At 31.5% G+C, this 19,186-nt stretch overlaps 2 protein-coding genes across 2 annotated transcripts; one reads left to right on the top strand and one right to left on the bottom strand.

Moving 5' to 3' along the window:
• The first annotated feature begins 8,810 nt into the window (after window positions 1–8,810).
• LOC123225240 (leucine-rich repeat receptor protein kinase EMS1) lies at window positions 8,811–13,224 on the top strand. The gene has a single exon (XM_044649152.1). It carries the CDS (start codon window positions 9,019–9,021, stop codon window positions 12,904–12,906), a length of 3,888 nt encoding a protein of 1,295 aa, XP_044505087.1. The 5' UTR covers window positions 8,811–9,018; the 3' UTR covers window positions 12,907–13,224.
• A 2,853-nt stretch (window positions 13,225–16,077) lies between these two features.
• Window positions 16,078–17,532, bottom strand: LOC123226383 (heat stress transcription factor B-2a). The gene is made up of 2 exons (XM_044650894.1): window positions 17,081–17,532; window positions 16,078–16,980 (listed from the first exon to the last, which is right to left on the bottom strand). The coding sequence occupies exons 1-2, from the start codon at window positions 17,333–17,335 to the stop codon at window positions 16,312–16,314; spliced, it is 924 nt and encodes a 307-aa protein (XP_044506829.1). The 5' UTR covers window positions 17,336–17,532; the 3' UTR covers window positions 16,078–16,311.
• Window positions 17,533–19,186: the final 1,654 nt, after the last annotated feature.

The following is a 19,186-nucleotide window of genomic DNA, read 5'->3' as shown; positions in this document are numbered from 1 at the left end:
TTTTTTATTCGAACCAAACTCAAACCATGGGGTGTTCGGGCCCAACCCGGTTTGTATCCACCCCGACTTAATGTAATTAAATCACGTGGTCATAATTGGGGTATCCAAACGATGTATTATTATATGATTGAATTTTATTTTATATTTAATTTAAAAATTTGTAATTATATGATGACGTATTATCTAAGTATTTATTTAGAAACTCATAATTGGGTATATAATAGAGTATTATTAAGTACTTAAAAATAGATACACATAATCTTATTATAATAAAGCATTGCAATTTCAAACACGTGCCACAAATTAGTTAATCTTATTCTTCAATGTTTGTTTCCGATTATTTTTTATTACTAATATGATGTGACAGGTAATGTGAAATCTAATTACCATATTTCCCTTATGTGCACACTTCTGATTTTGGATTTTCAAGATCGACATCGAGGGTGAGGGAGCAACTCAACTATGAAATTTGGCATCCTATCATTGTTTACCAATTTAAGAACGATATTTCTCTATGTTTGAATTTTGCCTATATCTCATTGAAATCAATAATTTTGAAACTTTAGTCCAAAATTATGATACTATATCAGATAAATTAAAATTTTTAAATAATATATCATCAACAAAGATAGATAGTATATGAATTTTTCACTAATTTTATAAAAAAAAAACTTTTAAATAAGTTTTAACAGAGAAAAAATAAACTTTTTAAATAGATATTAGAAAAATGTTATTTCATCAAAGTTTGAGGGGGAAACTGACAATCAATCTAAAAAAAATTAATGAACAAATATTCTCCAACGAACCTTAACATATACTAAAGGTACGTTGACCTTCTTGGGGGAATCATTGGCTGCCAAATAAATTATGAAAAACTTTAGCATCCAGTTGATATTGGTCTGAATTTTAGGTATACTTTTTGAAGCACGAAAGTGAAGAACAAGAGGAATTTCAACAAAAATAGCCAGTTAGTGAAAGAACCCATTCTGAATTTGACACGTTTTGATAGAGAAACAATAAAATATCTTGATGAAATAAACCTAGTTAAATACAGTCAGAAACTGTTTTCTCTTTCCTAATGCTCTTTGACTCATGCAACTCAATTTTCTTCCACCCTGAGCTTAATTAGGGCAAACATGACACGTCTAGTTTGAAACCTAATGATATATTAAAATTAAAATTTTGATTTATTTTATTATATTTTTATTAAGTATTTATCAAGTATTTAAACATGATCATACTTAAGATTGTATTCAAATCAAATCAAGTTTGAACTCAATTTGATTTGCATGAAACTTAGTTTGAGCTTGAATCGAATTTTTAGCTTAACACATTATTAAAATGATGTTATTTTAATGTATACTAATCAAAATAATGTCATTTTATATCAACTTTTTTAAGTTTACTGGTTTTTTTAACTCAAAAATATTGAGTTTCTAGACTTAAATTTGAACTTAAATTTATTTGAGCACTCGTTTGAACTAAATTTAAAGTCAAATATGCTCGATTTAAACCCAATCCTAACCATAGTTGTGCCAATTCAAAATAATATTTCCATGTGCTATACTCTAAAGTTTAGTTCAAGAACTCAGAAACAATTAACTTTGTGGGTCAAGAATTCCTTTTGAGGAGACCATGGCCCAACCCAACATTGCTTTCATGACATGATGCATTGGGTAAAAGCCCAGAAGAGCCTCTGTTCAGTGTTCACCATTAACAAGGCCATGGCAAATTTCCAACGAAAGCAGGGATTGCAATTCGGCCTTTTAAACCGAGTCTTCCGCCATCTCTTCTCAAACGGAGAGAGGAGATAGAAATAGTCGAAATCTCTATAATTAAATATAAGATAAAAATAAAAATAAATATATTTCTTATATGTCATCTTTTTATCTATTTTTTTATAAATATTTTAAACTATTAAATATTAATTATTTTAAAAGTTTTAAATTATTATAAATATTTTTTAACCGTTTATAAATATTTTATTATTTTTAAACAACGAATAAAAAGAAAAAGGTGAGGGAAATTTTCCCGGAGAGAACAAAGAGGAAGAAAAAAAAAATTGTCCTGTGAAGAGGTGACAGGGTTTCCCTCTCATTATTTCTGTATTAGGACGGGATTGAAATGAGAAAAGGGTTTTTTTTTTTTGAAGATAGATACGAGAATTAAATTATTATCCCTTACCTATCCTTTGCCATCCAGATTTGGAATCATATATTTTCTAATTCTATGGGTAAATATTTGAATAAGAAATCTTACGGCAGCTTCATTTTGCAGATCCAAATGAACCTGAAAGAGCAGACACAGAAGTTAAGTCTTACCTGAGACAGAGAATTAAATAAACACCCAGCTGCTCCAAGCAACTAATAAAGACAAAAGCAACCAAAATAACCCTCTTTTCTCTTAACCCAAAGCACTTTCAGTTCCGCCATTAAAGAGAAAACCCATCACAAATCCCCATCATTTTCCACTACCAGTTTCAGGTTGCACTTAAGAGAGAAGGAAGCAGCAGTTTCAGCAGGGGAGCCATAAAAAATGATGCCAAATTTTACAAGTAAATTTGGGATCAGTTTCTCTTCAGTCAGGCAATGGCAAAGTCACATCACAATCAATCTCAATTCTCTAATTTTACCAATCGTTTAGAGTTTCAATACTTTGATGATAATAAGTTAAACATTTTCCCTGTTCTGAACATTGAAAGCGTGCACGCATAACCCTCAGTTAATGCATTTTTCGCTTGAAAACTGATGCCCTAAACTGAACCCACAAAAATTTGAGTTTGTAGGCGTTCGTAGGAGTGACAAAAGTGGTATGCCGAAACCCTAGAGTATTGGTCCGAAATTTATCAATAATATATTAAAATTAAATTTTTAGTTAATATATATAAATAAAAAAATATATATATAAATTATGCAGTTATAATATGACAAATTGAAACAAATACATTTATAAAAAAACAGTTATAAAATTCGAATATAAAAAAGATACGAAACGTATATATATGTTTAAAATGATATATTATCAATAATACATTTTTTAAAATACGATGATATTAATAATAATTTTAATACTTTTCATAATTTTTTCAGTTAACAGTTTAAATGTAAAGTATCTAATTGAGTATTAAATATAATATATAAACAAGATTTAATCATTATCAAAAATTATCATGAGAAGTTAGGGATTTGTTAACAAAAAATTGAGTTTTTGGTTTTATATAATTAGAACATTATGATAATTAATTGAAAATATAAGAGATATTTTTGTATTTAAAAAATTCATAAAAAATGGAAAACAAAAAAAAAGATAAAAATATGTATTTAATACATGAAACGTATAAAATGCACTTTTAATACGTTCTGAATTCAAAAATTTGAAACGACATGTTTATAATACAAATAATTCACGTTGGGCCTTAAATTTTACTTGTTTAGTATGATCGATTTAGTTTTGAATGAATGTACTGATTGAAGTAATGTTTCTTTGAAAAATATCAATAAAATTATGTGCATCCAATTTTTGAGTACTTAATTGGGTACGCATATAATGTGTTGTTATATAATACAATAATTTTGAATTAAAGATAAAATGATACTCAGTTATATGATAATAATGTATAGTGTTCCTCATAAAATTTCTTGAATTGATTGTGCAATTGAACCTCCAATTTCAAATAGACTTAGAAATTGAGTCAAAATCATGGGTTGGTTCTTGTTTAACTTGGATGCATAATAGGATGACTCAAGCTCGGCTTAATGAACAAGAGTCAAGATTTAGGGAAGTTTAAATTCGATTAGGGGTGGAAGGTTAAAGCTCAAAACTCAACTTATTTTTGTGGGTTGTTGTTGTGGTTCGACTTTATGGTTTGTTTGTGTGGTTTTGATTCATAGTTTGTTTTAATAATAATTAAAAGGCCAAAAGACTTATTCCCACCTAAGGTAAAGTAAATTTTCAAATTCCTACTATCAACTTTCAAAAACCTAAATACCCACTCATGGTTTAGAAAACTAACACCTATCCTCCAAAATTAAGTTAAGATTAAGGGCAAAATCATCATTTAGCAATAATATTTAATATTTATATCATTTTACCTATTAATTTAAAAAACTAACAATTTCATCCAAAATTAAACTTTGAAAAGTGACATTTTCTCCCCTACCTAGGGTTTCCAATTTCACTAACAAATTTTTGGCCAACGATGGCTGATCTCTCTCCCTCCTGGTGTCATCTCTCCCTTTGGTGTTCAATATTGGGTCGATGACGTTTGTATTTAACGAAATCTATGAATCTTAAGTTTTTAAAAGCTGATGGGTGAGAATCTAAAAATTCACTATACCTTAGGTGGGAATAAGTCTTTTGACCTAATTAGAATAATGTCTTTTAAATATTGATTGAATTCTGTTCGATTCTAATTCACTCTTAACTCAAATAGAATTGAGCCAAACGATTGGTTTACGAATTAGACTAAACCAAACTTCTCTCAATATGAGTTTGATCTAGTTTTTAAATGAGCCAAGAATCCTAACTTGCATTTAACTCAAAGTCAACCCATATGAATGCAAACTGACTCAACCCAGCAAATGTCCAACCCTAATTTCGACTAGTACTTGTATCAATACAATGAGTAAACCCTAGACCTAAACCACTTTTACATTTTTCTAAAATAAATTCAGAATCAAAATAAAAATTCAAAACTGTGAAAGTCTGAAATGGGCACATGGTGCGATAATGAAGCTTTTACTGAGGAGGATTCAGTTGAGCATAATAATACTGTAACAAAATAAGGCATCTGCCGTACTCTTTCTTCACAGAGATGCTGTGCCCAATGGGACAACAAACCAAGATTTTTCTCAAGAACAATCAGTTGCAGCCTTGAATTATGTTTATATATATATATATATATATATAAAGTCTCACTTTAATTTTGAAAGCTGCCAAATTCTTTTCTTTTATATATATATATATATATATATATATATATATATATATATATATATATATATATATATATATATATATATATATTATATGTATCTATTTTTTATATATAATTTATATATATAATGATATATCATCATATAATTAGTTGATTTTAAAACATATGTTATTATATAATAAATAAAAACATCTAATCACGTAATAACACGTCATTTTTATATATAAATTATATATTAAAAATAAATATACATAATTTTATTGATATATATATATATATATATATATATATATATATATATATATATAGAGGTGTATAAATTTAAGTCTCCTATAATAATATATAATGTTTAATGATTAATTCTAATTTAATATAATAATTTAATTTGGATGTGATTTTTTGTTAAAATAAATAAATAAATATCTAAAGTAATCTCATTTTTAAGCATAGATAAAGACTTCATTGGTCAATAGCTAGAAACCCTAAAAATTAGGGGTGGATTTGATCCTAGCAGATTTAAGATCAGTTTGAACTCATATTGAATCTATGTTCTCAAATTTAAATTTATTCGAATTGATATATAATATTATCAGAACTATAAAAGAGGTAAATAATATCATCTAAGAAGTGAACTCTAACTTGAAATTAGCTCATTTGAGTCTAAACACACTCTTATTCAACTTCAGTTCGAATAAAAAATAGTTTAATTCGAGTTTGACTTAAGTTCTTTGAACCAAAATTTAGTGAGGTTGAAACTTTATTCTAATAATTTGGTTCAGATCGAATTCATGATTTGAATTTGTCATTTGAATTTATAATTCATTAACGAAATGATGTTTTTTTATCTAATTATAAGTCAAATGATATTGTTTTGTAAATGAGTCACGAATCTAAATCACATATTTGAATAATGAATTTTAGTTAAACTCAATTTTTGAATTTAAATTATAAATTTGAGTTATACTTGGAATGAACCAGATATAATGCCCACTTTTTTGAATTCGATTTAATTTAAAAAATAAATCATATCTTTTAATTTAAATTCGATTTAAATTTAAGTTAAATAAATTTATACCAGATTTAGCCAAGTAAAGTTTTCGAAATCAGACAGAATAAAAATCTACCCCTACCAAAATGAATATTGGGAAGATTTAGAATTTGAAATGAAGGCCAAAATAGAAATGACAAGTCAAAGCAAAAGCCAGCTCGGCGGGAAGAAGGACCACCACAAGGAGAAGAAATTCTTGATATGCTGCTTTGGATGAGACAGCTCATTTCCTTACATGCCCAGTCAAAACAAAATTACTAAATCAACCCTTTTAAAATCAAGCCATGCTGTTTCTTTTAAGTTCAATCCTGTTTCTAGGCTAGGGGTAGTATTGGGAATTTGGAATTTATGATGTTGGACTCCAGCAAATTGAGCTGACTAGCTGACTAGTCCCTTGTGTTCCATAAATTCCTGAACCCCAATAATACGTGGACCTGAGCGGCCTCAGCCAGGATGCACTGGCATACCTACTTCTTTTGTGGGCCCCCCGTTTTTATGGGACCACTTATTCTGTTACATTACAGGTTAAATTCTGTGATTTTGTAGGCCCTAGCCCCTATCTCGTATTTGCACTTGTCAGCTTTGAATTGTTCCTTTTTTTAATTGCCCTCTCATATTGGAACTTCAACAAGAAAAGGGGTTGAATTAAAAAAACAATAACTAAATTTTTTTACATATAAGAATAATAAATATGTGTAATATTATATATATAAATAATAAATATAAATTTATATATAAATAATAATATATTATTATATAATTAAATATTATTTATTTATACATAAATTTATATTTATTATGTATACAGATAATTTTATTAAATAGCTATTTAAGTTTACAATTTTATATTATATTAGGTTATATTAGGCATGGCTCGTTAAACTCATGAATTGTGTTGTATCATGGCCCAAGAAAGGGCAGACTACATTGCCTTAGACATGACAATGTTAAGGGTACAACCCAAGGCTCTTAGGCATGTCTCCTTAGGCCTTTAGTGACCTGCAATATATATATATATATATATATATATATATATATATGTATATATTAGACAAATCAAATTGGACCCTAAGACCCTTGGCACGACCCATAAATTTGTGGGTCATGTTTTTTCGTCAAATTGGCTCTTGGATATGTCTAATACCGGTATTAATATCAGTCTTGAGTTATGTTTGATGTTTTTTGGTCATATACACCATTCATCATTGTGTTTTTTTTCGTTTTTTTATCACATGTATATGCACAGACACTCGCATCCACATGTTGAGTTGTTCACAAATGGTTGGTGACTTGACGTATATCAAATTGAGCTCGATTCAATTATTGTCTACTTGAGTTTGAATTTAAAATATTAAAATATTTTAATCTTGGTTTGGGTTTACTTAGTATTCCCCTTTTTTTTAATTTAATTTTATATACATATATATGTATATATTATAAAGTTGGGCATCATGTGTCACATCTCCTTCTCAACAAACAAGCCACTGTCCTATAAAGCAAAATTGAGCTCTTTTAAGAAATGATAAAATAGAAGAAGACAAATAAATAATGCGAGAGACAAGAACCGGATTCTGAGAAGTGCGGTTTGCTTTTCTAAATATTAAATAAAATTAGTCCCGTCCCTTGTTATTCACAATACGAAATAGTACAGTCCCTTTATTTAGGGATTTGTTTGTAGCCTACAGGGCTGGATCAAAACTTTTGAGGATTCTCCATCATAGTTATTAGTCTCTACCACAAACAACAAATATTAAATAGATATAAAATAATAAATATTATCCAATATATTAAATTAATAAAATAAAATATTTATATAAATATAAATTGATATATTTTTAAAAATATTCATATAATAAATATATAAATAAAATTTTAAAATTTTTATGATATTTTTTAAAAGAATGGTATAATAATTAAATATTTTTATTATTTTATTTGTTAAAAATTATATTATATGATATGATATGATATGATACTTATACATGATACAAAAATTTAAATTTTTGATACACAATATAATACGTGATTCAATTATGATGTTCTTTATGAATCGTTTGAGTGGTTTAATACTTAGAATCCTCGAGTAAAAACACTTAGAATCAAGATAAAACTAACTCTTCACTTATTTAGTATAGTGATTGTAAAATTGTCAATAGGCTCGAGGTTTAACCTGTTTAATATAGTCAACTCAATTCTTGAAGAATAGTCTCATTCAAATAAAGTTTTCTCATTATCAGACTAAATTAGAATATCAATGAATTGGCTCGGTCTCAAGAACCAATTCGGTTTGATTTAATTTTATATGAATTTATTTAATTTAAATTTAAACCAAATTCGAATTGGGAGAATCAATGTGTTTATAAAAGTGAGTAGAATTTGAGTTAGAAGTTTGACTTTATTTGACTCAAATTCAATGTTCAAAATTGTGACTTAGTTTGTGTAGCATTCGTGACTTAAATTAATAGATCATTAACAAAATGATGTCATTTCATCCATTATTAAGTAAAATGATATTGTTTTTGTCAATTCATCGTGAATACGAGTTACAAATCTAAATAGTAAATTTGAGTTATGAATTTAAATTAAACTCGAATTAGAGTAAGTTAAACTATTTTTTATTTAAATTAAACTTAAAATATTCTTAATTTCGGTTTAATAAACACAAGCTAACCTATATCTTATATGAATTAAACTCAAATCAAAAGATTTTCGAATTCGTTCGCTTCGCATTGACCCCTTTCCTTCAAACTTTAAGACGAATATTATATATTCGCGGCTATGATGGAATCTACCCCTATAGGGAAGGAAGAACAATTGGCATGGCGTTACAGTAAGGTAAAAAGTTGATGAAGCCACGTGAGTTGCGTGCTCCGTTCTGACACTAAACAAACTTCAATTGCCACCCTCTCTTTCTTACATGCGATAGCTTCATAGCTATGGCGCTTAAACTTCTTCTTCTACTTTCTTTACCTGTAAATGTGATTTCTTTTTCATTTCCTGCTGTTAAGTTTTCCTCTTTCTCTCTGTAACGAAAATGGCGTCTGTTTTGGTAATGTTGCTTGTGTTGTTTTGTGCTGCTTTTGCAACTTGCAATGTTATTGCCGAGGTAAACCCAGAAAGAGAAGCTCTGGTTTCTTTCAAAAACTCTCTTGAAAATCCTCGAGTGCTTTACTCATGGAATGAAACGACCCCGCATTGCAACTGGGTTGGAGTAACTTGCGAACTCGATCGAGTCGTCTCACTCTCTCTTTCTGCTCTTCTGCTTGAAGGTCGTCTCTCTCCTTCGCTCTTCGCGTTAACCAGTCTGACGGTTCTTGACCTCTCTTCGAACTGTTTCTATGAAAAAATCCCTCCACGGATATCGAGCCTAAAGCGGCTTAAACAGCTGTCGCTCGGTGAAAATCAATTGTCAGGTTCTGTCCCCAGTGAACTTGGTGAGTTGAATCAGCTTGAAACCCTTGAACTCGGCCTAAATTATTTTTCCGGGAAAATCCCACCTGAGCTTGGGAAACTGAAACGGCTAAAAACCCTCGATTTGTCCACAAATGCATTGACTGGGAACATACCGAGTCAACTCGGCGAGTTGACTCAACTGCAGTTTTTGGACTTGGGTAATAATCTTCTCTCAGGTTCTCTCCCTGTAACTCTCTTAAAAAATTTACAGTCTTTGGTTTCTCTAGATGTTTCAAATAACTCCCTGTCTGGTTATATTCCTCCTGAAATTGGGAACTTGAAAAACCTCACTGATCTTTACCTTGGTGTAAACCTTTTTACTGGACAGTTACCAGCAGAAATTGGCCAACTTTCACTTCTTGAAACCCTTTTTTCACCTTCTTGTTCAATAACAGGACCTTTACCCGAAGAGCTGTCCAGGTTGAAGTCTTTAAGTAAACTTGATCTTTCATACAACCCATTGAAATGTCAAATCCCAAAATCTATTGGGAAATTGCAGAATTTGAGTATACTTAACCTTGTTTATACTGAGCTGAATGGTTCTATACCAGTCGAGCTTGGCAACTGCAAGAATTTGAAGACTTTGATGCTTTCTTTTAATTCATTAACCGGGTATTTGCCTGAGGAGCTTTCAGAGCTTCCGATCTTAACATTTTCTGCTGAAAAAAATGAGCTTTCTGGGCTATTGCCTTCTTGGCTTGGGAAGTGGAAGGAAGTGGATTCTCTTTTGCTCTCCAGCAATCGGCTTATAGGCAAAATCCCACCTGAGCTTGGAAATTGTTCCATGTTGAAGCACCTCAGTTTAAGCAATAACTTTCTGACTGGTTCAATACCGAGAGAATTGTGTAATTCAGAGTCCCTTGTGGAAATTGATCTGGATGGGAATTTTCTTTCAGGGACGATTGAAGATGTTTTTGTCAGGTGTACTAACCTCACCCAGTTGGTTTTGGTTAGTAATAAAATTAAGGGTTCCATACCTGAATATCTATCTAAGCTTCCATTGATGGTTCTTGATCTTGATTCTAACAATTTCACTGGCGTTTTACCGGTGAGTCTGTGGAATTCAATGAGTTTGATGGAGTTTTCTGCAGCAAATAATATGTTAGAGGGTTCTCTTCCTGCCGAGATTGGTAATGCAGTTACATTGGAGAGGCTTGTTCTTAGTAACAACATGTTGAAGGGGCTTATACCAAAGGAGATCAGAAATCTCACAGGTCTTTCTTTTCTGAATTTGAACTCGAATTTCTTTGAAGGGAGCATTCCTGATGAGCTTGGGGACTGCATTGCACTTACCACATTGGATCTGGGAAACAATAATTTCAGTGGTTCTATTCCTGAACGGATTGCAGACTTGGCCCAGTTACAGTGCTTGGTTCTTGCGCACAATAGTCTATCCGGCTCAATTCCTTCAAAGGTGTCTTCATATTTTCGTCAGACTAGCATGCCTGATTTAAGCTTCATCCAGCACCATGGAGTATTTGACTTGTCGAATAATAGGTTGTCTGGTTTAATTCCTGAAGAGCTTGGGAATTGCATTGTGGTGGTGGATCTTTTGCTCAATAATAATATGCTCTCTGGTGAGATTCCAGGATCACTTTCTCGACTAACAAATCTTACAACCTTGGATTTGTCTGGGAATCTTTTAACAGGTTCCATTCCACCTGAATTTGGTGACTCCCTTAAGCTGCAAGGGTTGTATTTGGCGAATAACCAGCTTACAGGCTCCATCCCTGGTAGCTTAGGTCGTTTGGGTAGTTTGGTAAAACTAAATTTGACTGGCAATAAGTTGTCCGGTTCAATTCCAACTGGATTTGGTAACTTGACAGGGCTTACTCACTTGGATTTAAGTTACAACAAACTTGATGGTGAGCTCCCTGCATCACTGCCACAGATGCAGAACCTTGTGGGGCTTTATGTTCAGCAGAATAGTCTTTCTGGCCCGCTTGATGGGCTCTTCTCGAATTCAATAATGGCTTGGAGGATTGAAACAATGAACTTGAGTAATAATTTCTTTGATGGCACCCTGCCACGGTCTGTGGGCAACCTTTCCTACCTAATGAATTTGGATCTTCATGAAAATAAGTTTACAGGAGAGATTCCTCCGGAGCTTGGTAACCTGATGCAACTGGAATACTTTGATGTTTCAAGGAACAAGCTATCCGGGCAGATTCCGGAGAAGATGTGCCATTTGCTTAATCTGCAATACCTGAATTTAGCAGACAATAGATTGGAAGGGATGGTTCCTAGAAGTGGTATTTGCCAAAACCTATCAAAAATTGCTCTTGCTGGGAACAAAGATCTTTGCGGGAGTGTCATAGGTTTAGATTGCAAGATCAAAACCCTTGATAAATCAGCGCTATTAAATGCTTGGGGACTTGCTGGAATTGTGGTCGGAAGTGCATTGATCATTTTAACTGTAGTATATGCTCTGCGGAAATGGATTAGAAGAAACTGCAGGCAAAATGATCCTGAGGATATTGAGGAAAGCAAGCTAAATTGTTTCATAGATCAAGATCTCTATTTGTTGAGTAGCAGTAGATCCAAGGAGCCTTTGAGCATCAATATTGCTACATTTGAGCAGCCTCTTCTGAAATTAACTTTGGTTGATATTCTTGAAGCCACGAACAACTTCTGCAAGACAAACATAATTGGAGACGGTGGTTTTGGAACCGTATACAAAGCCACTTTGCCCGATGAGAAAAATGTTGCAGTTAAGAAGTTAAGCCAGGCTAAAACACAGGGTAACCGAGAATTCGTTGCTGAAATGGAAACCTTGGGCAAAGTGAAACACCAAAATCTTGTGCCATTGCTAGGATACTGCTCATATGGTGAGGAGAAGGTCCTTGTTTATGAATACATGGTAAATGGGAGCTTGGATCTTTGGCTAAGGAACCGGACTGGAGCTCTAGAAGTACTCGATTGGCCGAAACGTTACAAAATCGCATGCGGTGCTGCTCAAGGGCTAGCTTTTCTTCACCATGGTTTCATCCCCCACATCATCCACCGGGATATTAAAGCCAGCAACATCTTGCTTAATGAAGACTTTGAGGCAAAAGTTGCTGACTTTGGGCTAGCAAGATTGATAAGTGCTTGTGAAACCCATGTCAGCACCGACATTGCTGGAACATTTGGTTACATTCCTCCCGAGTATGGACAGAGTGGAAGATCAACAACACGAGGAGATGTTTATAGCTTTGGAGTGATACTGCTTGAGTTGGTGACTGGGAAAGAGCCAACTGGGCCTGACTTCAAAGAGAAAGAAGGCGGCAATTTGGTCGGATGGGTGCTTCAGAAGATGAAGAAAGGGCAGGCTGCTGATGTTCTGGATCCTACCATCCTCAATGCAGATTCAAAGCCAATGATGCTTCAAGTGCTGCAGATTGCTGCTGTATGCCTCTCTGAGAATCCTGCTAATAGGCCAACCATGCTTCAAGCATTGAAGTTCCTGAAAGCAATCAAAGATGACTGAGTAGAGTTTGTTTGTGTTATTGGGATTTGGAGATTAACAGAATTATAATGTTATAATGACTGTAAAGCTTTTAGTTAAGTGTTCCTCCTTGCTAATCTAAATCACAATTTAGCCTAAAATTCATGTTTATTTTCTAGTTTCGTGATTGCCCTCTTAGTAAGCTTGAACTTTGTGTTCAGCTTGTTTAAGGCTTTAGAGATCCATCGGTGATCAAAATTGCTAGAGGAAAGCCTTCCAAGTGCAATGTTTCTTAGAATGAGATTGGGCCTTGACCCGGACCGGGGGCTGTTATAATATTATAGTTAGAGTTGAATCGAACCGAGTTTAATTTGAATAAAATCAAATTCAAATTTAAATTTAATTCATTTGGAAGGAATTGAGTTTTAGTTTGATTTGGTATTAAAATGGTGCTAAAAAAGGCATCCCTGTAACCGTTATTTTAGTTTATTTATAAAAAAAAATTTTTAAATATTTTTACAAATATTAAATAATAAATAAGATTTTGAGTTTTCCACCCTATAAATATGGGTTTTACACAGGACTGAATGGAACCCTCACCAGAATGACCCTAAATCCAGATCGCAGCCGCAAATCTTGACCTCTAATCTAGCGCAATTTCCTTTAAGCAAGGCAACTTCCAGCTTCGCAATGATGAGCGACCAGTTGCTCAAATACGTCATCACCAACGTCACTTTAAAAGTAAGGTTAAAATATCCAATCTTATATCATATCTTTTTTTAAAAATTTAATTTTTATATTATATATTATATATTAAATATCATTTTATATAATATAATATTATTTTTAAATAATAAAATAATTAAAAATTTTAATTAACATATTATTATTTTTTAAAATATTTTAAACACTTTTATTATTGTTTTGTATATATATATATATATATATACACCGACAATTGCCTAATTTTAATTTTCTCTTTATCCTTTTGGCCGAAAGAATGGACTAGTCTAACATAATCCCCCTTGGCCAAGAGCTTAGAAATTTCCAGGGCGGAGAGTTCCACACTCCACACTATCTTCTAGGCAATCATTGAGTTTGTATTGGACTGTATTGTATTGTATTATTTTATTTTTTTTAACCCAACTCACATTTAAAATGAGATAATTCCCATATGACGGATAGGTCCAAGTTGGATCCTATTCCTTGACAATCCCTTAAATTTCTCAGACATTTTTTCAGAGTTTAATTCCTTCCAAAATATTAACTCCCAACTTTCTTCTATTGTCGCGTCATATTTGGATAAATAATTTAATTATAATTTAAAAAACCCATTGAAATAAAAGAAAATTATATAGAAAAAAAGAGTAAATTACTTTCTCACCCAAGATTTGGCTTAAAATCTCGTTTTTACCTGATAAAAATAATATTTTCTTATCTAAAATAAACTCTATTGAAGAAATTAAATTATAGTTTTATTCCTGTTTCTTATGTAATCCCAGTTTCATAAAAATTTAATTAAAACTTTAAATATTAAATTATATTAAAACTTTTTGTCACCTATTATATTCCGAATATAAACTAAAAAGTTACAATCTATCATCCATCATATTCAGAATACATACAATTTTATTTTTACAACAAATATTTTTTTCATATTATAAGAAGACAATACAATATGTATTATTGAAATTAAAGGTGGAAACATTAAAAGAGACAAAATCAAATATATGTTATCGAAGTTTTTTACACTCATGAGCTCTATTAGAGCTCAAAGATTGATGTCAAACAAATAAGATTGAGTGAGAATTTTACAAATTTGCTCACTAAAACATTACTGACAATAACATTTGAAAAGTTAGTATATAACATCAGTATATAACGACTCAAAAGGTAACCAAATTAATCATACTAAAAACAGGGAGAACATTTATCAGAGAGAGTAAATTTTGTAAGTTTATCACATTTTAGACAAAATGGACAATGCAATCTTTTTTTCCTTCATTAGGTTGTCTCATTGGGTTTTTCTAGTAGAGTTTTTAATAAGACAGTTTTAATACGTCCAATCCCACTTTATAAGACATTAAGTAATTATGTTCTTTTGTTTTGATTTTTATTTCACTGGTTTTTTCTTGGTAATATTAATATAATTATTGATAGGTGGTAAAAATCTAAAGGGGAATGTTACATATAAGATGACTTTCCACCAAATGTGAAAATAATAAATGATAGGAGACTTGTGATTAAATGTGTTGATTTATTAGACACAAATATATTTCGTTAGAAACAAAATCAATTAATGTGTTGTACGAACGTATTTAAGGCAAAGGGTGTTAGTCAATTTTTTGCGCTATAACGGTGGCATAGAAGTGTCATATAAATCCCTTCCATCACTTGTATTTTAGATAATAATACACACAATATTTTCTCCTCAATTAACGCATAATCACTCTCCTAATTACTTTTCCAGATTTCTGTTTCTGTCTTTTAATTCTCCTTCCTTTTACTTCAATTTTTGTCTTTTTAATTTTATTCCTCTATTTACAATTATCATTATTATTTTATTTAATTCCTTCCAATATATCAACTCCCCACTTTCTTCTATTATCACGTTATATTTGGATAAATAATTTAATTATAATTTGAAAAACCCATTAAAAGAAAAAAATCACAATGATATATTAAAAAAGAGTAAATTACATTTCTCACCCAAGATTTGGCTAAAAATCAAGTTTTTACCTGATAAAAATAATATTTTATTTTCTAACATTAACTCTATTTAAGAAATTAAATTATAGTTTTATTCCTATTTCTTATGTAATCCCGATTTCATACAAATTTAATTAAAATTTTAAATATTAAATTATGTTAAAACTTTCACTCTTATTTTCTTTCATCTTCACATTCAATTGCAAACCGGTGACAATCTTTTCCAAACATTAATTTAATTTTCCGACGCACAAAAGATATCGATCTCTATTTCTGATTCATTGGCTCGATATCTCTTCGTTGAATCTCTTACTCCAAAACGTAGCTTTATCAACAGTAACAATGACAATGAGATCCAATAGATGCTAGGGATTCAAAAATATAAATGCAAGTTTTCATGTTGAAAAAAAGCTACCAAATAAAAATCTCTAGGTTTAAATGTAAAATATTTTATATGAAAGGGGTGAAAAGGTTATTCGGAAAAACTTTAGACGGGAGTATTAATTTACTCAAAATAAGAATGATTTTCATTCCATTGTTAGAACACAATGTGAATCAAGTTTGAGTTTTTCCCTTAAATACTTTACCTAGAATGCAAATATTAAAAAAAAGAAAAATAAATTCTAGCTACTTCACAAATCACGTGACACGGCAATCACGTGCCTATTCCTCTACAGGCAGGCACCGCATTACACTGTTAGTGATCACCGGATCAGCGTGTTATGCGACTAAAGATTATCAGTTACAGACCCTCTGATTAGGTCGGTGACTTTGCCGGAGCCACGGCGTGTCTTGATGATTACGGTGATCATCACCGCTTCTCTGGCAATCCAACGGTTCAGATTTCACTGCCTGAGCCTCCGGCAGTCGCAACTTCAACAGCGTCTCGTCCTCCTCCGTTCCCGCACCTTCGCCTACCTTCGCGCGTTTTACACCGATCGGCACACCGAACAACCTCGGACTCACCTCCTCCTCGCCGGATAACCGTTTCATCGGCAACAGATCAAGCGCCTGATAACCGGTGTACGATTGAGCACTGGCGTAATTCGACATCATTGTGAATATATTATTGCAGAGATTCTTCATCTCCGTCAGCTGTTTATTTAACTGTACATTTTCCTTCTTCAATTTCTTATTTTCTTCCATTATTTCAGCATAGGCTTGTTCACAAGGATGAGCGGTTCGCCGCACTGGAGATGAGTTGGACGAAGTGACTTGTTCTTCCGCAGAATTCGACGGCGACACCATCGGTTTCGCCACTGGAACTGCCGTTACTCTACCTGGTGACGATGTCGTCGCAACTGTTGAAATCTTTCGTCGCTGAATTTCACGTAAAAGCTGTTTCTCGCCTCTGCGAAAGCATTCGTTCGTAAACTCCCACCGATCAGGTACCACTTTTTTGAATCCCTATCAATCGGAAACAAACAAACAGATAAACAAATAATAATAATTTAAAAAAAAAAAACTTCATGAATCAAACGAAAACAAAATATTTAATGTAACATACGTAGGTGTTGAGCTGACGAACGAAACTGGAAAAATTGTTATGTTTAAAATACTTCGGTAGCAAATCTCTGGCAAAAACGGTGGGGTTCCAAACGACAAAGGTGGATCCGTCGTCGTTCCAAGAAATAACATCATCAATGGTGTGATCATCAACTAATTGATAGGTTTTCGTCAAAAACGGCGTCGGAATAGATCTTTGAGAGTCTCCAACAGTAGGCGTGGTCTCACCATTTTGCTCCACCGGTGGGGAAGCCATAGCATTAACTGCTATCCAACAAAAATGGGAGATATTTTGATGCACGGAAGGATTTGGTTGGGTTGGGGTTGTGGTTATAATTATAATAATTCTAGAAAGTTCCTAATGGAGAATTCCTTATGGAAGAGGGAAGATAAGAGAAGGAGACTGAGAAGGAAAAGACGAAGAAAACGAAGCAGTTTTGGAATGGGAATGGAAGTAGCGAGAAACTACGCTACGTCTTTTCGAGAAACTTCATAGTTTTTAAGTTGATAACTTTTTTCATTTTTTTATTTACTAATATTAGCAATAGAGAAATTAATTAAAATATTTTTTAATTAAATTTAAAAAACTAATATTTGTTTCATCTTTATCTCTAACATCAACAATTTAAGATCTTTAAACACAATTTTATCCATATTTTCATTTAAAAATTAATTTAAAATCAAAAAATTTTTACATTAAAATCATTTTAATTTAAATAAAGAAATTTTAATCCATATTTTCATCTTAAAATCAATTCAGAATTAAAAAAATATATATTAAAATCATCTTAATCTAACTAAGTAAGTATCCCGTTAAAATTTTTTTTTAGTATTCTGTTATTCATAATTCTTTTTTTTTTATGATTTATAATTCTTTTAGACGAAAAAATAATTTATTTGCTTCAAATATAAGTAAAATAATAAATTGATTAAATTTATAAGTTATAATTTATGAAAAATATAATTGAAACAAAATTACCTTAGTTTTATAGAAATAATAGGCAATAGAAGTGGGTAATTTTGATAAAGCATATATTTTTTAATTATATATGTAGAATACACAAAAATTGATTAAAATTGTTTAAAAAATTAAAAATAAGTTAATATTTTTTATTTTCCAAAATACTTCAATAATATATATTTTTTTAATTTTCTACTTTTGCATTAATTTTTTTTTGAAATTAAAAGAAATAAGAGGATGGAGCTTTTAGGAGTCAAGTCTGCCAAATACAAATTTATACCAGTGGGTTATCTTTATTCACCAAAATGGGTGAAAAATGGGGCAGGCTGCAGCCTGACTAGTGGGACTTTTTTGGTTTCTTGTAAAATTTCATTAACACAGGATGATGATGTTGAATAATTTACATTTGGGGGGCATTTTCTCAGTAGTATATCCTTAGGCATTTGGTTTTCTTCATGACTTCTAAATGAGGCCAATATATCCCCGCCACATTATGGTCAAAGAATAGATTTTCAGTCGTCTAAGTTTTACAAAGTCTAATTATCTGTCTGCTGTCCATTTTGATTTTTAAATTTTGTTTTCAAAAAGGTAGAATAGTCATTTGATGATGGATGATACAAAATAGAATTAATGGCATGAGTATGTACATGTAAAGCTGTACAGATGATTCAAATAGTCCAAAAAGACAAAAAAGTTGTCAAAACATATAGCCCTAAGGTGTTGACGTCTGGATGGGTGAGAATCTACCCGGGTTGATATTAAATAAAATGCCAAATGAGTATTCACTAGCCCAAGGTTATGTGAAAAAGTATTTTGTTCATTAAGTACTAAAAATTTAAATGTTCATAATCTTGTTAAATTTTATTATTATTATTAAGAATAAAAATATTTTAAAAAACTATAAATTCATCACCTCTCCCCTCCCAAAGATTTAAAAACTAATAATTTACTTCACATCCTCTTACCCAAAATTTGATAAACTTACATTTTCCCTTAGTTTTTTTGCAGCAACTATCAATGGCCAGAGGCTTTGGCGACAACGGCATTTTTCCTCCTTCTTGACTTATCTCTCAACTGCTACCCATTTTTGACCATCATCGATTGTCCTCTCCTCACACCGACTAGTGCATTAAGTCTTTTTGTCTC

The sequence above is a fragment of the Mangifera indica genome, chromosome 9, assembly GCF_011075055.1.
Source record: "Mangifera indica cultivar Alphonso chromosome 9, CATAS_Mindica_2.1, whole genome shotgun sequence".
NCBI classification, from domain to species: domain Eukaryota; kingdom Viridiplantae; phylum Streptophyta; class Magnoliopsida; order Sapindales; family Anacardiaceae; genus Mangifera; species Mangifera indica.
The sequence above is the reverse complement of the archived record's forward strand: the minus strand, read 5'-3'. Positions and strand labels throughout refer to the sequence as shown.

What these genes read in the sequence shown, in the direction of transcription:
- LOC123225240 (XM_044649152.1), top strand. Translation starts at nt 9,019, where the DNA reads ATGGCGTCTGTTTTGGTAATGTTGCTTGTGTTGTTTTGTGCTGCTTTT.
- LOC123226383 (XM_044650894.1), bottom strand. Translation starts at nt 17,335, where the DNA reads ATGGCTTCCCCACCGGTGGAGCAAAATGGTGAGACCACGCCTACTGTT. An exon ending in TTCGTCAGCTCAACACCTAC is followed by an intron (nt 16,981 to 17,080) that starts GTATGTTACATT and finishes TCCGATTGATAG; the next exon opens with GGATTCAAAAAAGTGGTACC.